Raw genomic sequence first — 24,418 nt, 5'->3', positions numbered from 1 at the left:
AAACAACACGCGATAAAAATGCAATTAAGCTTTATGTTTATATTTTATAATTTAAAACATCAAACTTAAATTTAAATCGTTGGATTTCAATCTAACAGCAATGGATGTCCTATAAGTCCTAACTCTTGATTTATTGACCGTAGAGCAACCCGTTCCGTTCCTTCGTATTCCAATTTTCAACTCCCACGAGCCTCGGTGTGCGCAAGTTACAGTTATGCGCATGTTAGAAGAATTCATTTTATATTGTTCGGTCCAATATATTCAAAAAAATAAAAAGAATTTATTGAACTCGAACCTCACCTCTGTCGTCTTCCTCACTCTGAAAAAAGCAACAACAACCACCGTTACCGCCGCAATCACCTCCCTAAATACGCCGTCGTTTTAACAAAGCTTCAAAGATCCACCGCGGAAATCATCGATTCAACTCTCTCCTACGCTTTGAAGAATCACGTTCACATCTTCATCGCGTTCGTTCAATTTTGGTAACTTCGTTTCCTCAGTTTTCAAAATTGAATTCCAATTTCGGTACAAATTCTCCACTCGTTTCATCTGTTGCTTCACTTTCCACTCCCACGGGAATTAACAGAGTCAATTGTTGCTCTGTTATTGTATTCGCTGTTGCAAGGGTTTCTGCTTGCATCTCGGTGTTTTAGTTTTTTCTGTAGCTTGAAATCATCTGAATTAGGCAATTGAAGATAACGGTAATATCGATTTGTGTGAGATTTATGGTTTCGGTGAGGGTTTTATGAGGTTTATAGGATTAGCATGGTTTAGTTTTTTTGAATTTGATCCAACTGAAATTAGGGTATTGTTTTCATGATAGTAGATTGAGGATGGTGAGGCTTTTAGGGTTCGCTGTTGGTTATGCAGAAGAACCCCGTGAAATTGAGTCAAAGTCAAACCTGACTAGTGACTCTAGTGAAAATGGTTGGCTTATTAGGTTCTTTGATTCTTCGTTTTTCTGTGAATGGATTGCTGTGAGTTACTTGTACAAGCATGATCATGCTGGGGTGCGTGATTATCTTTGTAATAGAATGTATACTCTACCCTTGCAAGGGCTTGAGAGTTATTTGTTTCAAATATGTTACATGACGATACATAAGCCTAGTCCATCGTTGGATAAGTTTGTCATTGATATGTGCTCGAAGTCGCTTAAGATTGCTTTGAAGGTGCATTGGTTCTTAATGGCAGAGCTGGAGGACTCTGATGATAATGATGGGATTAGTAGGATTCAAGAGAAGTGTCAGATGGCAGCCACCTTGATGGGTGAGTGGCCGCCTTTGATACGGCCTCATACTGAACCTCCGAGTCCTGGAGGCAAGAGCCAAGTTTTGAATAGGTTACTTTCATCTAAAAATCGTCTGTTGTCATTAACAACCTCACCGCCGAAGTCTTTGTCATTTTCTTCTTCGCCGGGAAATAATTTGCAAGACGATGGCAATCCCCTGTCTCCTGATGAGAACAGGATATTTAAGAAGTTTATGCCAAGTCCAAAGGTTAGAGATGCTTTGCTTTTTAGAAAGTCAGCGGACAAAGATGACGGCGATTCTGAAAAGGATGGGTTTTTTAAGAGGCTTTTAAGAGATAGCAAAGGTGATGATGAACTTGGCCAAAAAATTCGTGATGCGTTTCATTTTCGGAAGTCATCCGAGAAAGATGCCTTAGACTCTGAGAAAGAAAACTTCTTTAAAAGGTTCTTAAGAGACAGTAAGGACAGTACTAGAGGTGATGATGATGACTCTGAAAAGGACGGTTTCTTTCAAAGGATCTTAAGGGACAGTAGAAGCGAAGACGAAGATGTGACCTCAAGTTCAGAAGGGTTTTTTAAGAAGTTGTTTCGGGATAGTAAGAATGATCCGGAAGACAGAATAAGTACAAAAACAGTGGAAGATGAAGAGAAGAACGGACTTTTCCGAAAGTTTTTCCGGGAGAAATTTGAAGATAGGAAGGATGGGCGTGATAGAAATGACAATAGAAATGTTGCTAATTCTGAAGAGAATTGTTCAAAACCCGATGAAGAGGATGAAAAAGATGGGTTTTTCCGGAAATTCTTCAAGGATAAATTTGAGGACAAGAAAGACACAAAGGATAAAATTGAAGAGGGTACTGCCAATGGTGAGGAAGAAGAGCCTTCTGAGGTTTCCTTGTTCAAAAGACTATTCCGCGTACACCCTGAAGACGACCAAAGTAGTCCAGCCAATGAAAATAGCAATAATGGTGGTTTATTTCAAAGTAGTCCAGGTACAGAGAATTTTTTCCGTAAATTGTTCAAAGACCGTGACCGTTCAATTGAAGATTCAGAGCTATTGGGGTCAAAGCGACAGAAAGAGGTATGCTGAATATATGTTAATGATGTGGTTACTTCTTTGGTAGAATTTGTTTTGTAAACTGCAAAGTATGAATGGGACCAATATATCTTTCTTAATTGTAAAAGTTGCCTAATGCCCCTCCGTGTCTTTTCGGATTTAAAGTATTTTTACAGTATCCATTGACATTGCTTTTGTTCTTGTAAAAGCTACTGGATTGGTTACATGCACACACTCATCCCCCTCCCTCATGAAAAATCCAAATTGCTTCATTTTTTAATTTACTCTTGTAATTTAGAATTTGGGTCCCCGTAAAATATTTCAATTTTTTGCCAAGACCTGTAAAGTTTTTTATATTTTGGCCCTTCGTTGTTTATGCTGAGTCCTAAGTCGACTGCAGATATGGCCTAGGTAGTGCTTATATGGTTTGGGCAGTCCTCACCTTACATGCCCATTTTGTGGATTTGGGTTAGACCTAAAACTAGATGGTATTAAAGCATATCCTTCTAACCTAGATCTGTTATTGGGCCAAGATTTATATTATTCCACCTGTATGTGGCCATACTTCAGATGTCTGATCCTCTGCGTGGTGGGGTGTGTTGAGATCCCCGTTGTCCACATTCCTGAAGTCCAGTCCTTGGTGTGGAGGAGTGTGTTGAGAGCCTTGCATCAACTAGAGATATGCCTTATGTAGTGCTTATAAGGCTTGGACAGTCAGTCCTCATCTTGCACATCAGTTTTGTAGGATTAAATGGGCCCAAAATCGAAGAGTTTAAGTCATAGCCTTTCGTTGAATTCCACAATGAACATTAGAATGCTTTTGCATTCCTAGACATTCTGTGAAGGTGGTCTTGTGTTATTACTTAATTTGGTTTCATTGCAACATGGTATTAATATTATTGGGGAAAATCAGTTGGTTTCAACATAGCCAAAGTGCTCGTCCCTTTCTATTCATAGCTAACATCAAAACCAACTTTTTTCCCATGGTTAACTTTGTAACATGGAAGTCATCTCTGGCTGTCTTTCTAATTTTTAATATTAAATTAAGTGCAATTTCCAGTGTATCATGTTATTCTGCCTCATTTGGGGGGAATCTAATTACTTTTTGCAGAAGCATCCTGGGACCCCAAAGCAGCACAGTGAAAAATCGAGCACAAAGCCCCCGTTACCAATCAATCCAACTCAGTTCCGGAAAGGGGCTTACCATGACTCATTGGAGTTTGTGCAGTCATTATGCGACACATCATATGGGTTAGTGGATGTATTTCCAATTGAAGATCGCAAAAGTGCTCTTCAAGAGGTTATTTTCTTGAATTTTTCTTTTTTGATGCTTTCTTCATCTATTTGATTTACAAAAAAAAACTATTCTATTCCATATTTGTGTTTCTGACACCTTTTTTATTCTTATATTTCTAGTCGCTTAGAGAGATCAATATACATGTAAAAGAGGTTCAGAACACCGGTGGTACGTCTTGACTTCTATCCATATTATCTGAATGATGTTCAACTTTGGCAATGCATTTCTCTACTTTTCTGTATATTTCCAAATGAGCAGGCGTTTTTTCTTTCTTTCTTTTAAGTGTGGTCTGGAATATTTTAGTAGCAGTATGCCACATTTCTTGGTTTAGAATCAGAGGCTTTCTATGTATAGTCTCCTGTTCATTTCAATGTATAACACAATAAATCAACCAGTTGTTAAGAAGCAGTTTTCCCCCTGAAAAAATGATGAAACCAATTACGGTACATGTGTATGTTCCTATTCCTCCGGAGGTATGCCAAAGTATTGCTTGTTTTTCAAGCAGCAGAACTTGTTATGCAGAAAAACTGATGAAATTTCCAAGATATCTATCATTGATGTAGTCTTTCACTTCTCTAGAATTATGTTTGAAACTACTTTTTTGGTTCTTACCGGCAGTCCATTTCTATAAGGATATGCAGAGAAGTTTTTCTATTATGTGATTGCAATTGTTGGCACTTGGCTGTGTTTATTTAGTTCTTTACTGTAAAGATAGTTCTTTACTGTGATTATAATTAGTAAGATAAGCCTCTTGCTTCTATATGAATCTTGGTTGTCATATTTCTAGGAGTCTGTTTTCCACTGGGAAAAGGCATGTACCGCGTGCTTCATATGCCAGTAGATGAAGCTATTCTGTTGAATTCTAGGGAGAAGGCACCTTATATGATCTGCATAGAAGTTTTGAGATGTGAAATGCCAAGGTATTAGTTGCATAATATTCCTTGGTATTGTGAAGAATAGTAGTTTGTGATGTGTAAAATACATTTTGATATTTTCGTCTGCATATTTTTGGTTATAGTAATTTCAAGGAGGCATCCAGTTCTCAGAAGCTTTCTCAAGGTGGAATTCCTTTGGCAAATGGAGATGCTTTCTTGCAAAAACCACCCCCTTGGGCATATCCATTATGGTCAGCACAAGAGGTTTACCGTAATAGCAATGATAGGATGTCCAGATCGACTGCTCAGGCAATTGACCAGGCAATGACTCATGTATCTGAACCAAAAATCAAACTTGTTAGCCTGAATCTTTCAGTTGAAACACGATACAACGGTCAGGAAGGAGCAGAACATGACAGTGATTTGGAATGGGTACGAGTAGTATTGACAGCTGATCCTGGGGTTAGATTGGAAGATATCGAGGATCAAGCACCACCTCGGAAAAAGGAACATCGCCGTGTTCCAAGTACAGTGGCAATGGAAGAAGTGAAGGTGAGCCTTTGAATGTTTTTTTAACAAAATAAATTGATGTGCTATTCACATTACTTCAATGTAAAGCTTCAACCGACTGTTTTTTGAGTCTTAATTTATTGCTAGAATTGGTAAAAAAGGTCATCTCCATGTTCTCAACAAATTATTTTTCATATATCCATCTCTTCCAAAATCCTACCTCTGTTGTGCGTTGGATGTGTGGTAAGACTAGACAAGATATGATTATGGATGATAACATTAGAGAGAGAGAGGGAGAGAGGGAGAGGGAGTTGGCTTAGGTGGTTTGGGCATGTGGAGGGAGGACATGTAGATTATGTAGTAAGGATTAACGAAAGTAGATCAGATGGAGGGTAGTCAAATCGCTAGAGGCAAGGAAGGATCTAGAAATTATAAGAGGAACTATTAAGAAAGACTTAAAAATTAATGAGTTTGATAGAGATATGATATATGGTAGAACATTCTGGTGTTGTTTGATCAAAGTAGTCGACTCTACTTAGTGGGATAAAGCTTGATTGTTGCTGCTGCTGCTGTTGTTGTTGTTTATTTACTTGAATAACATTTTATTTTTATTCTCTTGAACCTTTGGTAGGCTGCAGCAGCAAAAGGAGAAGCGCCTCTTGGACTCCCTTTGAAAGGTGCTGGCCAAGACTCATCAGATGCACAGCCGAGGGTAAGACTTAATTATTTAAGTTTGGTTTACTTAGCTTTATGATTGCAGAGTTGTTGTATGACACGATTCCTTCTAACAGGCTAATGGAATTACTCCCAAAGCCAGTGATGCCTTGTCTGGTGAACTTTGGGAGGCAAAGAAAGATAGGGTATGCAAGGCTTCCATATACGGAAAGTTACCTGGTTGGGACTTGCGATCGGTAAGCTTGTATTTTAAGCACAATAATTGGCTTTACATGTAGTTTGTTAGTTAGTTACTTGTTTTGGAAATCCAGTAAGATACGAACTCGATATGTACACATAAAATGGTATTATTTATGCATAACAGGAAAAAAAAATGTTTCCAAGGATATCTTGATCTATTGACATTTTACTATCTAATAGAAAATCCTGCTACTTGTTGCAATATAAATCTGTTTGTTTCCTCTCTAAATTTCTAGTTGAAAATTTGATTCAGACTTCAGAGTCAAGATTGACTTTATAAACGTGATTTTCTGGTTGAGTTTGAGAATTTTAAAATTCAAACTCATTCTTACTTGAGGATGAAGAATCTTGCAGTCAAAGGATTTTAAAAATGGTTTTTTTTTTCAACAGTAAAACTTGAAAATATCAACATGAACGAAACAACAACCTGACTTTATTTTTTCTCATTTTCTTATGTAAATTGCATCACAGGCTTGATAATTAAAGGCTCTTAGGTATTGGATATTAATGAATGTAGTCTGTAAACAGCTATTAATGAATTACTGTAGCTCTTTTACTCTTTGTATGCAGTGCAATTTTATGTAGGTATATTCAAATTGCAAATGTCAACGAAGAATTTACATATTGGATTTAAGTAGTATTTATCAGACAACAATATCTTGTGTCAAAAGCTACCACTATCATGTCTTTTTTTATGATTATTAATATTAATATGACTATTAAGAAGGGTTGGGCTTTTGTTCTCTATATTAGCTATTTGTTGTTTCTGTTTCAAAATATGTGCTTTACATGACAATTCTTTTGAGCATGTTTGTGCAATTTTCCCTTCGTCACAGATTATTGTAAAGAGTGGAGATGATTGCAGGCAAGAGCATCTTGCTGTTCAACTTATTTCTCATTTCTATGGTAGGTGGTCTTTCAAATCTTTTGCTTTCTTTCTCCATGTGCAGAAAAGAACCATGTTACTTCCATTTATGTTGCGTATGTTAAAAAAATGTTTCTCCCAATTATAAAGTTTCCAAGGTTGATTTCCCTTACATTTGATTTTATTCCTTCCAAAACATGTAATACCCTGAGGTGGATCATGCATAGTTTGTTCTGAATATACTTCCATGGGCAATTTTCCTTTCTTCTTGAATAACAGTCCTCTTCCTGGACTTGCCTTCAATACTGAAGAATTCTAGTTACTGTTTGTAAATGCCACTCCCGTCAATCATGCATAAATTAAATTGACTTACCACACTAACTACATGATCAATGTCCAACCTGATGCGGGCAAGATAAATGAGTTTTCCCAATAGCCAATGGTACCAGGTCTACTCTACTTGTGGGCGGCTCCAGTTGTTTCTTATTTTGTGAATTTGTTCAATGGGTACTCCACAATGATAAAGGAAAGATTGAATCATTTTTATTATGTCACCACTCTATAAAAGTACATGTGTATTATCTCGGTTTAAGTTTCATTGTGGATTTGTAAATCTACTTTGTTGCAGTTTTCAATGCAATAGTGGCAGATTAAAGTGGAAACATGTACCAAAATACGAATGTAATTGTCTAGTAAACAAGTTTGATTGAATGTATCTAGGAATTGATGATATTAATTGATTCGGTTTGGATCTCATTTTATTATGTTCCCATGCACATATAAACCAGGATGTAGAAGTCTCTGTACTTCAATACACATTGCTTAAAATCATTGGGTTTTGAATCTTTTTTTATTATGCTAGATATTTTCCAAGAAGCTGGTCTACCCCTTTGGCTGCGCCCTTATGAAGTTCTGTGTACTTCTTCTTATACAGCTCTCATTGAAACAATTCCAGATACGGTAATTTTGTGATCACATATTTCAAATTTTATTGAAATGTCAAGGATTTTGCGTATGTTAATTAAAACATTAATGCTTTCTAGGCTTCTCTACATTCAATCAAAAGTAGATATCCCAACATCTCAAGTTTACGTGAATTCTTCAATGCTAAATATGAAGAAAATTCTCCAAGTTTTAAACTTGCCCAGGTAATTTAGAGAGGCAGATACAATTGATCAATTTGTAGACAGATATCATACAATTGCTCTTGTTTTTCTTGATTGGGCATATTCATTCTGCTAGTATATTATATGTTTTTCTAATTATGTCCCTCCCCCTTTCCCATTTGGATACTCTAATTTCACGCCTTGTTAACTGGGCAGCTAATATGCTTCCACTTTGTTTCAGAGGAACTTTGTTGAGAGTATGGCAGGATATTCCCTGGTGTGCTACTTTCTGCAGGTGAGGAACTTTATTAACTGGTGCTTTACTTAAGTTGCACTTAAATGATAATGTTGTGCTGTTTATTATTGTTGAATGCTTTATATTCCTCCAACTCTTTTTCCTTTCTTGTTATCAAGGTGAAGGATAGGCATAATGGGAACCTCCTTTTGGACGAAGAAGGTCATATCATACATATTGACTTTGGCTTCATGCTTTCCAACTCACCTGGTGGGGTTAATTTTGAAAGTGCACCTTTTAAATTAACACGCGAACTTCTTGAGGTAAACAGATATTTTTACTATTGATTACACATCCTGTTTCAAGTGTCATATAATGATCACAATAATGTGATTATGCTAGGTTATGGATTCTGATGCCGAGGGTCTGCCAAGCGAGTTCTTTGATTATTTTAAGGTGCTGATAGAAACTTTCTGAACTTTCCTTAAGAGATTGCAGATGACAATGCTATTATCTGCTCTAACTTTGTCTTGTTGATTTGTTCTGTAATCCAGGTTTTATGCATTCAAGGCTTCCTCACTTGCCGCAAGCATGCTGAGCGTATTATTCTTCTTGTTGAGATGTTGCAGGTAATATGAATGTTAGCTGCCTGTGTTTTATGGTCATCTAAAATGCAGTCTGCCTGTGTTCTTTGTCTTGTCATGAACTGTACTTGCAGATTCTCAGAACAGTATGATATGATGTTGCCGATATTATACTTCTTTCAAGCAATGGTAGAGAGTTTATCCCTACCAAGCTACAACTAAGTTAAACCTAAGAAAAGCAATAAAGAAAGACATTTAAAAATAAAAGATAAATTCAATTCATTTCATTCATTGAGTTAAAATGGATAAGAACACTACATATATAAGACTCTTAATGGGCCTAGAGGATAAAGCCTACTCAAACAACCCAATTACATAAATATCTGTTAGAAATAATATAAAACCATTGATATGGCTCTATCCTAACAGCTTAAGCTTTTGGGATAATCGGTTATTTGACAATATCCAACTAATAATATAAATACTATATAATGCTAATATCTAAATTATTTACTAGTTATAATTATTTAACTAATTACTCCCTAATCTTCTATCAAGCAACCTTGCAAACTGTCTCCTGACTGGAAATATTCCATTATTTTTACATTGATCATGCTGTCCTTCATGCATTGTGATGTATGATAATTTCGGACTATTGGATGCTCATATATATGAGTGAATCCATGTCTTAAATAATGGAATCCACTTATACAGTGTACACACACGCACACTGAATCACGTACACATTGAATACAAACATTAATTTTACCCTGTTATTATATTTATATGATATATATGATATTGTATGACAATAACTACCCAATGTACATCACTTCAATCACTCCCTCATGCTGGCAAAGTTACCCTGTGTTTCACTTTTTTTTTTATCTTTTGAAAGTATTGATTGTTGCCTGTACATATATATTAGATTATCTCTGAACCTTTTCCTTTTATGGCTATGTCGGCATCAGGATTCGGGTTTCCCGTGCTTTAAAGGCGGTGTACGGACAATACAGAACTTGCGAAAGCGATTCCATCTCAATTTGACAGAAGAGGTTTCAATATTACTGTTGTGTCTTCTTAACCGCAAAATGTTTTGGATATGATTGTGATGGTTTTGTATTTTTTTGTCAGCAATGTGTCTCCTTGGTGCTTTCTCTTATTAGCAGTAGCCTTGATGCTTGGAGGACACGGCAGTATGATTATTATCAGAGGGTTTTGAATGGAATATTGTGAGATAATTTATTACTGGTGATAACTTGGTTGTTCCATTTTGGCCAAAGCTTGTACGTGAGTGCTTGTCAATTAGCATTACATTTAGAGGTCACTAGTGGGAGTGGTTGGTTCACTATGGAATGGCTTATGTTTTTGAGGGAGGGAAGAGTTAATAGGTGGTGGCATGCTGCCTCATTTTCTTCCGGTGCAAAGAAGATTCTAACTTGCCAAAAAACTTCAACATAGACCATGTTAAATTTACTGAAGCCTGGTCTTTTTATTTCCCCCTCGTTCCATGTTAATAGAGCTCTGCAGCTTGGAGAAGCTACATTAGCCTCCTAAATGCTGGTAATGATGCAGTGTACAGTGATTTTTAGTGTGACAGATCAGAGTTAAATTGGGTGTCGAGATGGACACCGGGGTAAACTGACGGATTCGTCTAGAGTCTTGGGGTGTGCTGAAAGTGTTGAACAGATACTGACATTGTACAATTTGAACGACCATATGGAGTGAATCATGGGCAGACCATCGGTGTTGGCCAACTGCTCTCTTTGTAATTTATTCTTGATCTCAGCTGTTGGCGTCTATTTTTCCCAGAGTTGATTCTTCAATACCCTGGAGAATTGTGACCAAAATTCTTCAATGATGTTTCATTGTAATCTGTGTAATACTGTAATTGACATTTTCATGGTGAAATTTGTTTCACCTGTCATGTAAAATATTTAAGGTTTGATGGCATTTTTACTTTATCACAATTTATTTTTCCCGTTCAATTGAGAATTTTGCGCAAAGAACCAAGTCAAATCTTTGCATTGGGGGAGAATAAATCTATAAGAACGCAGTTTCTCAAAAATAAAAACCAAAGTATAAATATATGATTTATAGTCTAAACTGAGTCTTGCATAAAAAAAAAATTTCTAAACTGAGACTTGCATAAAAAAAATTCTAAACAGAGTCAAAAATATATATAGCTATAAACACTTGCAATATACTCCCTCCGTCCCAAATTATAAGGAAAAAAAATTCATTTTTTTTGTCCCAAATTATAAGAGAAAAATCATTTTCAAAAATGTTTTTTTCCTTATTTTTATAAAATTAAATGCAAATTGCATTTAATTTCTTCTCTCTCTCATTTTCTCAATAAACAACAACCAATAAAAATTGTTTTTACATTTTCCTATGCAACTTATTCCAAGTAAAACCCACAAAAACATACTTCAAATTCTCATGTTTTACTTTTTCTTAATAAGTGTGATTTTTTTATTTTCCCTTATAATTTGGGACGGATGGAGTATATTCGTTCACTAAATCTCCATTGTAACACTTTTCCTTGGATGAGTATACATTATTATGAACATCTTATCTTATTGAGATAAAAGGTGTGTTTGTATAAGCTTTAAATTTTAGACTATTTTTTAGGGATTTTGTTTTATAAATATGATGCTCTTACACCTAAGTTGTTTGTTCTTTAAAAAAATAGATTTTAGAAAAGTTATTAGGATTAGCTTATCATTTTCAAGGCTAAAAATAATTTTTTTTTAACAAAATGATTTTCTAAAAAATCTAAAACAAACATTAAAAAGATGAATTGTAACCAAAAAGATGAATTGTAACCAAAAAAAAAAAAGAGATGCATGATATTCATCGTATATTATGTACAATATAATGTGTGAAATATGAATAATGCGGTAGCCAAACTAATATCTGTTCGTCTTCATACTATTTTTGCTAATGCTACGGTGAACCATTTTAACATAGTATGTACTTATGTATAATATATTTTAATGAACAGTTTAATTAAGTATTAATAACATAATCATGATTATTCAAAATAATATTAAAATAACATTACCGCTAATCATATATTATTTTAATTAATAAAAATAAAATAAAACTATTTTCATAAATTATCACAAAAGTTTTATAAAGATAAGCGAGAAACAACCTATATTATATATTTGTCGTTACTATAAATTTTAAAAAATAATCTTACAAATATTTATACGACAATAAGCTCAAATAAATTAATCTATTTATTTAAATTTAAAATTTATGCAGAACCAATATTTTTCAATGAGTCAAATATGCAGACTATGTAATTTGCCGTTTTATGCCACTAATATGTATGTTGTGAGTTTGTTCGCAAATTTATTATTTTTTATTTTTAAAATTTTTAATTTATATTACATCGATATATTCTATCGATTTAATGTATATTATTTATTTAATATGATTTTATAAAGTAATTGTGATTGTTGCTTTAAAATTGGCAAGAATGTGAATTGACTCAGTAGTCCTTATATTTTTCCAATTTTTTTTTGTCAAATTTATTTTAAACAAAAAAGAATACAAAGCTTATTCTTTACGCTAAAATAAAATAAAATAGGAGTATAATTAATTTTCCGTAATAAAACCCTATATATAAATGAAAAGCCACTCAGCAGTCACTACTTCCTTCACTTTATAAATCTTCTCACACAGCCTTTTCTCTCTCTCCCGTATTTTCATTTCATTTCCTGAATCCAATTTCCGATATAGGGTTTCATCTCCGTTTTAGGGTTTCATCGCGCCGATGACTCTTTACCTTTTCAAAATTGGATCATCGTTTTCATCTGTTCGCCATCGTTCCTGCTTTATGAACCTCGGCAGGCTTTGGTGTTCTTTCAAAATCTTCTTTCGTCATTGGACTTGACAATTCCCTTCTCACTCTTCCGATTTTAGGGTTTCATTTCCTCTCTTAAATCTCTCTCTCTCTCTCTCTCTCTCTTATATTTTCTTAGTCAATTTTCTCTTACTTGATTCCTTTCCGAATTGATAATAATAAGGGTTTCGATTGTTCTCTTTCGATTTACTGTAACGCGCTCCGTTACTTTCTGAAGCTATAATACTCGTTCTCCAAACGAGTTTTTGATTGAAATTATTAGGGTTGAGGTTGTTTGTTGTTGGCTTTAACAACAAACAACCTCGGCGGGGTTGCTCAGGGAGTTTGAAGCAAGAATCTTGTATTGATTTCTTCGATGGCTATGGCGAATATGATTCCGGGGTTTCGATTCCATCCGACTGGAGTTGAATTGATGAAGTATTTTCTGAAAAGAAAAGTCATGGGAAAGAAGTTTCATAACAATGTGATCGCCGAACTTGATATATATAAATATTCACCTTGGGATCTCCCAGGTAGTTGTCTCTCACAAATTTAGTAGTGTTTATCAAGAGTGTAAATTTTTGTTTGTTGATTATCTATTCTAATAAAGTTTCATTGTTTGTTTGTTTGTGTTTCAGATAAATCTTACTTACAAAATGGGGATTTGGAATGGTACTTTTTCTGCCCGATTGAGAAGAAGTATGGAAGTGGTGCGAGGATGAATCGAGCTACGGAAATTGGTTTTTGGAAAGCTACCGGTAAGGACAGAGCTGTGCAATATAAGAATCAAACTGTTGGGATGATAAAAACACTGATATTTCACACTGGAAAAGCGCCTCGTGGTGATCGAACCGACTGGGTTATGCATGAGTATAGGCTTGAAGATAAGGACCTGGCCGATAAAGGAATTGTTCAGGTAGCCATTTCTTTCTTGATTGTTTTGTATTGCTAAAAATATTACGAGCTTTATTGTCAAGATATATGTATGTATAACTTAGTATGTAACTGTTGTATGTGGCTTTGTATGTTGATGCATATAACGATGTCTTGTACTCTAAGTCTTGAATCTGTTTTTTATCTCTGTAACCAAAGATACATGAATCTGTTTTATATGCTAAAAAATGATGTCAGAATCTACTAGGAAATGGCATTTTAGGACACTGTTGCACTTCAAAGAGTGAAATGTGGGGTTCTAATAATTGATTACCGTCTAGTTCATGATAATTTTGCATGCATATGACCTTTGAAATTAAATTATGTTATTTCATTGGTTTTCCTTACATTCTAAAGTGCACTTTTACTTTAGAGTAGTTGAATCCTTCAAATAGAACTATGTTATTTCATGTTTTGCCCGGCAACTAAGATGAGATATGCTGTAATTTACATGACTTAGTATCACTGCCTCTTTTCTTTTAATCACTTGATAAAATGAGATATGCTGTAATTTACATGACTAAGTATCACTGCCTCTTTTCTTTTAATCACTTGATAATTTTTCCATCCTATTCTCCATGTGAATATATTTTTAACAAGTTCTTTTGGTTTGTTTTATTACAGGATTCCTATGTAATCTGTAAGGTATTTCAAAAGGAAGGTCCCGGTCCCAGGAATGGTGCACAATATGGGAGGCCATTTAATGAAGAAGACTGGAGTGATGATGAAGTTGGATTACCTTTAGTAGCTGAATCGGCTGCGCTAGTTCCCAGTTCTGCTTTGACAACTAATAGTTCTGTCCTAAATGACCAAAATCTTCATGCTAGTGAATATGGTTCAACATCCATGCCATGTCAATTAAGATTGACGCCTTCTCCCTACCCAACAAATTCCTGTCAAACAGGATTACCGCTTTCTCCCGGCGTTGTCTATTCATGTCAAACAGGATTGATGTCTTCTGATACTGTGAGATCATGTGAAACAGGATTGCTGCCATCTCCCGATCCTGCGAATTCGTGTCAAATAGGATTGATACCTTCTCCCGACCCTGCGAGTTCATGTCAAATGGGATCGATGCTGCCTTTTCCCGACCCTGCGAATTCATGTCAAATAGGATCAATGCCTTCTCTCTACCCTGCAAATTCATGTCAAACAGGATTGATGCCTTTTCCCGACCCTGCGAATTCATGTCAAATAGGATCAATGCCTTCTCTCTACCCTGCAAATTCATGTCAAACAGGATTGATGCCTTCTCCCGACCCTGCGTATTCATGTCAAACAGAACCTGAAAATTCATGTCAAACAGGATCCATGCCTTCTCATGACCCTGCCAATTCATGTCAAACAGGGTCGATGCCTTATTCAGACCCTGCCAATTCATGTCAAACAGGGTCGATGCCTTATTCTGACCCTGCAAATCACTCATATCCAGACAATCAAGCTGTTAATAATGATGATATCTTATCAATGCTTGATATTTTCGAAGACAACGACATATTTCCTGAGGTATGCTTATCTGTTTTTTCTTCTTTCTGCTTGGGTATTTTATTTTAAAAACAATTTGATGCTTCTTTTTTATGTTAGTTTTAGTGTTCTCTACTTTTGTAGTCTTGGTGTTTTACCTATCCCCTGCAGTTTGCATTGTCTGATCATAATGTTAATGCAATTTTACTCAATGATTGTGATTTATATAGTGAGTCCTGATTTCTTGAAGGTTAACAGAATGTTGACACTTATATTGAACAGGAAAATATTGCTGAAGGTGCACTTTTAGGTGACTTTTTTGAGGGTTTGGGAGACCTGGACTGTTCTGCGTTGGGATCCTTTGGGCAGAATGCTGAGTTTAGCACAAATGGAGTGGCTACTATGGGTGATGTTGGGGGTGACGACTTGGATTTCGTTCAGTTGACCGATCTCGACTCTGAGTTGTTCTGGCAGAGTACTACACCTGGAAGCTGGAATCAAAATAAATAAGTTTATTGGGCCTATTGGCATCAATTATTCACAGGACATAGTGTGAGACTAATATTTGGCCACTATTGCAACTGGCTATAAGGTGATTTGATCATTGGCTCTTATGGTTAAAGACTCGAATTCCGTGGATTTTATATATTTTTCAGTATCAAATAAAATACAATAACCGAAGAAGTACTTGTATTATTATTTTAAGTGTTATTGTGAATTGTGGCCTGTTTTGCTTTCCATTATCAAGACAAGATGAAGATCAAGGATGTATCTTCAAATTGTTGAACTTGAAACTAATGTTACTATTTGGGTTTTTGTTAATGCATTATATACACTTTAAAAATCAAGTTGTCTATTTCTTTATTCATTTAGTATCTTGAAATGATGTCTATAGGTTCAGGAAAACACCAAAATAAATATTTTGTTGATAAATTAACTAAAACTTTGACCCATGCGGTGCATGGGTCTAATTAAGTGTAATATGTAACAATAAAAAATAAAATACAAAAATTCTAAGAGCATTTTCAATAAGAGTAGTATAGGGAATTTCATGGACTAATTATTCTATATTTGTTTATGTGCTTATTTTATATTTTATATATTTTTTAAATAATTTTTGAATCCCATCGTTTTGTTTACTTATTAAAAAAAAATTGATGATAACTAAAGGTTAAAAAATTGATGATAATTAAAGGTTAAAAAAAAAATTAAAGATGTAATCAAGAACATAAACTTAAGTAGACATCCATAAATAAATAAAAATTGTGATTAATTCCGCCGTTGAAATTTATTGAAAACAGTGTTAACATATTATGATTTCTAAATTCTTTCATAATTGAAGCACATGTTTTAGCGGTTGAAAGATTTTATTGTAAGTAAGAGATTCAGGTTTGATGACAAATCTGTATATTTTTAATATAAAGCTGCAATAAAAAGAAAGAGAAAATGAGGGGAAAAAAATTTGGTTTAGGGTTAGTTTATGTTAGCAAGCTTATAATATAAGAGATTATCGGTTTTTAATTGTTTAAATTGTGCAATGAAAATTGATGGTGCTTAATTGTCGTATGAAATATTTCCTATGAAAGTTGATGGAGATTAACACTTTGTGGACATAATTTAAATCACAATTGGTCTGCTAGTGCATATTATATCAATTGATCATCGGTTAATATTAAATTTGCAATGTTAAAATCAAAATAATGAATGTGATTAGTGACATGACTATGATTGTGTTTGGTTGTATTGCAAAAAAAAATTGATTTAGTAGAATTGAGTTTGATAATAACTTTCCAAATTACACGTGATAATAACTTTTCAAATCTCACATGATAATTATTCTCTAAATTTATGATCCGGTAGAAAAAAAATCATTGACCAGGAAAGACATAAAAATATTTCGTGATGAATAATATAGTCAACAATAATTTTGATATGATATACTTTTAAAATTGATGGTGCTTATCAATTATTGCATATAATTTTAATCACAATTGGTATACTTGCCATAATGGTTGGAAATATTGCCTTGCATTGAAGGGTTGCGTGTTCGAATCCTAGTCAAGATAAAATTGTATTATTTTTTAATAAAAATTGCAAGATAAAATGGAGGGAAAACAGGGAAAACAAATTAGGGTTTAAAGTTTGCTTGTGTATACAAGCTTATAATATAAAAGATTGGTTTTTTCGTTGTTTATACTCGGGTATAGTATGGTTTTTGATCCCTGAGCTCCGATTCACACATTGATGCCCTATTAAACAAAACCCTATGAAGTGTTTCATTGGAGCTCATGGAACATTCAGTATAGTATTGTTTGATCGGAAACAAACATTTTATTATTTGCATGAAAATTGTTTACTACTGATTTACTGATTTATAAAGATTTAAAAAGAAGTGATAAAATATTTAAAATTTTAATGCTGATTAAAAAATAATATCCTTTTACTAAGCACTGTGATTTAAATGATAAATAATTCAGGTCACCTAAATATGAGATAAGATGTTTGATCTCTAGTTCAAGCATATATACATATTTATCATTTGAAAGGTTTTTGGAATTTGTTCAAATAACGTGTATCGAATGTTTGCCGACTTGAATTTAAACTAGTTCTTCTACCCGTGCGATGCACGGACGAATTTTGGAGGAGTTATATATTACAATAATTTTCTTAAAAAAATGACTACGAAGAAGAATAAAATATTTTTTAAGTAAATAATTATGTAAGTGTCAAAAAAAATAAAAAAAAATAATTATGTAAATATTTAAATATATATTGTATAAGACTTAAAATTTGACACATCAACAATTTTTTTACCACGCATCCTATGTTTCCATTTTTAGTGTTAATTTATTAAAAACTGACATGAAAAAATTGTTTATGTGTCAATTTTAAGTGGAAAACAGACAAAAAGAATGGATGGTATTTTACCTAAGTTTTCTCCTAAACATATTTAATATGTCTCTAATCTTTTGTCATTTTATTTTTTTGTTAGTTTTTTCCTAAAATTTGACTTTTTTTTTGGGTACATGTTGCCTTATTTAATATGATGGGTCAATTTAAATAACTTTTATAAAAAAATAGAAGTATGAGTTGCTTATTTTTGTACCATTGTGAGTTGCATAAGCATTATAGAGACCATTTGTTAGTAATGTATGAAACTCAAAGTGGTATTACTATTGAAGATGTTCTAAAAGCAAACTCAAAACATAGCCGGAAAATTTCATCACCATTCTCTCTTAGGCTCTGTTTGGCAAAATTAACGGATGACTGATAAGCTAGCTAATAGCTTATAGCTTATGGTTGATGGCTCTTTTTAAAAAGATTATTACCAAACATGTTTTTAACTTTAAGACATAAGCTATAAGCTGATTTTTTTGTCTTGTGAAATAGACTCTTGCCTTCCGTGTTCCCTCAACTGTCTCGCATTCTATTGTTAAACTTATACAATAAGTGGGAAAAAAAATAAGAAAAGGAGTACTCCGAACATTGAAGAACTCAATAAATTGATTAAAACATGCCTAGAAATATGATAGCTTTATTAGGAGAAAAAAGTAAGTGAAATTCTAGAACATGAATAGTAATCTAAACACACTTCCATAACTTCATACATTAGTAATTTAATGTCAATAAACTCTAGTAGAATTTTTGGGATACTTAGTAGAAAGACAATAGATTAGACACCATCAAACTACACATTTGTTATTTGAACAACTTTTTTATATAATTTTGAGATAACTTTTTTTATTAATTGGATAAAAATAATAGAGAGATATAAAGAAAGAGAGAAAATAAGAATATAATGTAAGTATAAGAGATAAAATTATCAAAAAATTGTCTAAAAAAGAAAAAGAAGAATACACGTCGCTGCAAGAACATCATGAATATTCCTTTAGAATTTCAAAGACATGATACCAACTAAAACTCAAATACTACCGTAAGTTTTGGTTATTATCGATCAAATTTGGTCCGTGCAACTATCAAAAGTAAGCAATAAACAATTTTTTATTTTCATAGAAATTAGATTTTAGTTATTATCGATCTAATTCAATATTCATGAAGAGTACTAATATGAAAAATAATCTATATACAGTATATACTACATATATATATATATAAGCAGCTACCAAACCACTTCAATTTTAATTCATATACCATTGAAACCGCACATCAATCAAATAACAAAAAAAAATGCAAGATTCCATAATCCATGTAATATTTTAACAGCCAATTTTCCTGCATCATTCTACAAATACAAATCAGACCACAAAGTATAAAGCTAATCTACGAATACATACATTGTTTCTCATCCCATTAAATTTCTCATCCCAATAATGTGAGTTTAATTAATTATTTTATACCGTCGGTGTAAAGTTATTTTACACATGCATCATCCAATAATGTGAGTTTAATTAATTATTTTACACCGTCGGTGTAAAGTTATTTTACACATGCATTAATTATTTTACACCGTCGGTGTAAAGTTATTTACACATGCATTAATTATTTTACACCGTCGGTGTAAAGTTTTTACACATGCATCATCCAATAATTTGAGTTTAATTAATTATTTTACACCGTCGGTGTAAAGTTATTTTACACATGCATTAATTATTTTACACCGTCAGTGTAAAGTTATTTTACACATGCATTAATTATTTTACACCGTCGGTGTAAAGTTATTTTACACATGCATCATCATCCAATAATGTGAGTTTAATTAATTATTTTACACCGTCGGTGTAAAGTTATTTTACACATGCATTAATTATTTTACACCGTCGGTGTAAAGTTATTTACACATGCATTAATTATTTTACACCGTCGGTGTAAAGTTATTTTACACATGCATCATCCAATAATGTGAGTTTAATTAATTATTTTACACCGTCGGTGTAAAGTTATTTTACACATGCATTAATTATTTTACACCGTCAGTGTAAAGTTATTTTACACATGCATTAATTATTTTACACCGTCGGTGTAAAGTTATTTTACACATGCACCATCCAATAATGTGAGTTTACACCGTCGGTGTAAAGTTATTTTACACATGCATTTTATTTTACACCGTCGGTGTAAAGTTATTTTACACATGCATCATCCAATAATGTGAGTTTAATTAATTATTTTACACCGTCGGTGTAAAGTTATTTTACACATGCATCATCCAATAATGCGAGTTTAATTATTGTGCACCATCGATGTAAAGTTATTTTACACATGCATCCAATAATGCGAGTTTAATTAATTATTTTACACATGCATCTAATAATGTGAGTTTAATTAATTATTTTACACCGTCGGTACACATGAACTTTATCTTCAATACAATAAAATAGATGTACAAAAAAGAACCACACTCAAAACAAAAATGTATAATACAATTAAATATTTATCATAGTGCATAAATGATGCATCAACATACCAATTACCATTATCTAAGCATCAACATACCAATTACCATTATAAATTGCTTGCACCATTTCCATCTCAAAATACAGTCACATTGGTTATGCGTATAGACTTGTTATACCAGGCAACATGAATGAAAGAAAAAGAAATTTGAAGAATAAAAATAGAGAGAAGAAATTCATGTGGAAGAGATAAAAATAGAAAATGGAGAGACATAGCGCTGTCAAAAAAGAAAGACCCCCAAAAAATTCAACCCATCCATAAAGAATTCTTTCAAAAATAAATAGTGGATTCTAATAGCGAATAAAATTTCAACTTGCTACACATGTATATGATAATGTAAAAAATGTCCAAAAAAATCCCATGTATGATGATGTAGAACAAAAATGGAGGAAAAAAGCAGAGTTGTTTGTTTGCAAAATGGAGGAGAGGGAAAAAAAGGGTTCTCAAGAAGAAGAAACGTCACCATTTATGATGAAATATAATTACAAAGTAATAATAATGTAGTATCTTGGGAAGAGAGAAAGTTTTTTTACGATGAAGGTGAATGAAAACTGAATAGTAGTTATTATTTTGACAGAGTAGTTATTATTATTATTATTATACTATTAATTAGTGAAAATTGAGAATATCAAGGATGTGTGAAGGGAATTTGGGCGGGATATGTTGAAAATGTTTAGGCGCTAATTGTTGTTAGCACTGTATTCTATTTTAATATATAAAGGATTATCTCAAACAATCTATTTGAAGTTTATTTACTACTTAAATTAAATCAAATGCACTATTGAAAAATGACTAATATTTTCAATTACATGCAATAGAAATGATTCGAAACATCATACTTTTACGAAACATCATACTTTTTAAAGAGGTTTTTTGAAAATTTGTGTTTCTACATGCTTTACACAGTTCCTGAAGTGAATTTCTTATGATCAATTGTTTAGGAGAGTTTGAGTTTGATCTTTGATGAAAATAACTTTTGGCCAAACTTTACTTACCTTACATGGCGAACTTTGGATTATCGAAATAATTTTTTGTTAGACTTTACCTACCTCGCGGGTGAATTTTAGATCGCCGAAACTCCTTTTTCTTTGAGAATCAAAGGATTACTTAAAAAAAATGACACTATGAATCATATGATTAAACTTTTGGGGTTTGCTACTTGATTTGGTGAAGCAACAATGGTTAGAAAGATGAGAAGAGAAAGAGAGACACACGGGACAAGTATCATATTATATTATATAAATAAAGAGTGCATTTTATTTTATTTAGCCAAAGTGATAAAGTGACGCAGCCATCAACAGAAAACATCATTCTACTTTCTATTTCTAACGAAAACAGTTAAGTGTGCTGCAAAACACTCCTCTTACTCCAATTCGAGGGGGGGTGCATATAGCAACTTCCCCCAATCAAACATGGGGGTGCAGGTAGCAGCTTCCCCCAATCAAACATCAATGCCTCCTCATGTCTAGTTAGAGGTCTAGAAATTACTGTAATTGAAAGAAAATAAAATGAAGATGATAATAATAATGAAAATAAAGTTTTAGAGACGTACGCATATAAGCACTGATGTGACATGAAATATCCAATAGAATCTCATAATAGACCCAAATTCTATTATTGTGATCAACGTTCAAGTAAATCCCACCTAATCAAGTGCAAATTCAACAAAACCTACACTTAAAAGACTACTAATTATAAAAATTGTTAAAAGAAGTCTCTATCGATTTCGAGATGGTCTGAATGTGTGTAAATGTGTGTTTATAAGTAAGAACAATCTTTACTTTACAAATTGATTTTATATAGTTGAGTTAGACTCAACACGCAATTGTTGCGACATTCTTGGGCGTAGACATGAGTAGAAAAGATAAATTATGGTAATTGTTAATTTGACAAATTATTGTGTGGACTATTTGAAAAACTCGAAATGACGTCTTTTTTTTTGCAAGAGACTTTTTCTGTCGAGTGTCTGATTGATATGATAAAACTTTTATTTTGAAAGTAATTTCTACGTAAAAATTCTGGTTCCTCTTATTCCTTTTACGCGTGGAATATCCACCCTAATATATTATAAATTATTGGATAAACTCTATGATACACACATTATAAGTTTTGCATCATGCAAAAGTTACTTTTTATTATTAAATCAAATGAAATATATTCTCGTGAAGATAGTTTAATTAGTAGGAACATTAAATGTAATATACATGAACCGAATGTTCAAATGAAGATCATAGTTTAACCAAGATATTAAAGTACTTAAGTGATTTATGAGCTCTTAATACTATATCTATATCTATACTATATATAAAGAGAATACAAATATTTTTGGTAGTCAGACTTTATTTATCTCACACGTATCAAATTCCCTTTTCCTATCAAAGGATTAATACCTACATTAAAATCATGATCGTTATTACACATCAACATCAACCATATGATAGGGTATAAATCTGATACGTACACGTTTACAACCTTAACTAAATCGACGTCGACTATTCCAATGGCGGTGTACACCATTCCACCGTCACTCTCCCTCCTCCTCTCCGTACTACCAACATCTTCCTAACACGTAAATACGTTCAAAATCCACTAACCTCTTTTTATTTCCTTTTACAAACACCATACAAAACACGTTTGCATGTTTTCTTATATAATTTTCTCCACATTATTCTCTTTCTTTCTACTATGTCACCATCTGTACATAAATCATTGTGCCACGTGTAACCCACCTTTTATGTTTCGCCACGTTGTTGTTTGCGTGGTCCATCATACCCTATGGGTCATATTAGGCTTCACCAAATATTCCAAACTATATAAATAAGTGAAATATTTCAATTCACATTATTATTCCTTCAATATTTCATCAACTACTCCACGAAATTCATACAAAGTTAGCTAGTATCATACTTTTTTATATTAAGGTTTGCATTTTTCGTTATATAAAAAAACTTTTTTACAAAAAATGGAGGCACCTATGGCAAGGTTACCACCTATTCAAAGGACTTCATCAATTGAAAGGGAGCCTAGAACTCTTGGTATCGACCAAATTCAATCTGCAAGGGTACGTGAGTATGTAAAAATTCTTCTAGATATTTCTCTTTTTATTTTTGGTCTTCTATTAATATTATTTTTGTTGGTTCATGAATTATATATAATCTTGATGACCAATTAATAATAGTGGTATATGTTGATGGATTTACAGAACTTAGCAATATATATATTGAACACAAAGACCTTTGAAGAAGCTTCAAGAATTTTCACCGAGGTAGTTATTTCTTTTGTTTTGTTTTTGAAAAATATTTCTATTTTATTTACTAAAGTTAATTTGCTACAATTTTGGCTATCGATATGATTTTTGGAATATTATTATGTTATACAAAATTTGGAGTTCTACGATAATTAAATGATTAGTTTCACTACCAAAAAAACAATTAATAATAAAAAATGATTAGTTTCCGTAATTCACTTTGCGTACGTTGTATGATTTGATCGAAGACATGCATATTACATAGGTCTTATCGCTCATGCAAATCGTTTTTGGGTGCCTTGTAATGAAATAATCACTATTTATCGAGTATTAATTTGTGTCTTGTCTTAAAATTCTAAAGAAAAAGTTTAGTTAATTTCATATGATATTGGAAGAGTTAACTTTTATATTTGTGTGTTGGGATAAATTTATAGATTTTTTGAATCAGATACCAGAAGTGGTACTATGTACATACACTAACCAATATATATATATATATAGAGTCGTGATCCGTTGACACCAGGTGTCAAAATTTATCTCAATAACCGTTAATTTTGATGTATCTCAATAACATATCAAATGATTTTGGATTTATTTGAAATTTTACACAAATGATCTATATGATGTAAACTTTCAATCCAACGGTGGATTTTATAAAATTTATATCGGTTAAAACGTTATTGAGAGGTGTAACATTTGGTGTCAAACTAGTTGGTGTCAACGGATCCTGACTCATATATATATATATATATAATAATAATGTAATTGCGGCTACAAATATTTAATTATAGGAGAAATTAATTAACATGA

At 32.8% G+C, this 24,418-nt stretch overlaps 2 protein-coding genes across 3 annotated transcripts; both read left to right on the top strand.

Annotated features, from left to right (window-relative positions):
• The first annotated feature begins 139 nt into the window (after positions 1 to 139).
• On the top strand, positions 140 to 10,663 carry LOC123915772 (phosphatidylinositol 4-kinase beta 1-like). Its single transcript, XM_045967009.1, has 16 exons — positions 140 to 2,330; positions 3,418 to 3,606; positions 3,723 to 3,771; positions 4,391 to 4,523; positions 4,622 to 5,030; positions 5,620 to 5,700; positions 5,780 to 5,899; positions 6,740 to 6,809; positions 7,631 to 7,728; positions 7,812 to 7,916; positions 8,116 to 8,169; positions 8,289 to 8,432; positions 8,512 to 8,565; positions 8,664 to 8,738; positions 9,665 to 9,748; positions 9,828 to 10,663. Exons 1-16 carry the CDS (start codon positions 834 to 836, stop codon positions 9,927 to 9,929), a joined length of 3,264 nt encoding a protein of 1,087 aa, XP_045822965.1. The 5' UTR covers positions 140 to 833; the 3' UTR covers positions 9,930 to 10,663.
• A 1,630-nt stretch (positions 10,664 to 12,293) lies between these two features.
• On the top strand, positions 12,294 to 15,790 carry LOC123913931 (NAC domain-containing protein 82-like). Of its 2 annotated transcripts, XM_045964859.1 has the most exons (5): positions 12,351 to 13,082; positions 13,188 to 13,465; positions 14,107 to 14,592; positions 14,677 to 14,988; positions 15,229 to 15,790. In XM_045964859.1, the coding sequence occupies exons 1-5, from the start codon at positions 12,926 to 12,928 to the stop codon at positions 15,454 to 15,456; spliced, it is 1,461 nt and encodes a 486-aa protein (XP_045820815.1). In that variant the 5' UTR covers positions 12,351 to 12,925; the 3' UTR covers positions 15,457 to 15,790. The 2 variants fall into 2 exon arrangements, with proteins under 2 accessions (XP_045820814.1, XP_045820815.1); XM_045964858.1 differs by having other exon boundaries at positions 12,294 to 13,082; positions 14,107 to 14,988.
• The last annotated feature ends 8,628 nt before the right edge of the window (positions 15,791 to 24,418 follow it).

This window comes from Trifolium pratense, linkage group LG3 (genome assembly GCF_020283565.1).
Source record: "Trifolium pratense cultivar HEN17-A07 linkage group LG3, ARS_RC_1.1, whole genome shotgun sequence".
Lineage (NCBI taxonomy): Eukaryota > Viridiplantae > Streptophyta > Magnoliopsida > Fabales > Fabaceae > Trifolium > Trifolium pratense.
This window is presented reverse-complemented; position numbering and strand designations above follow the sequence as displayed.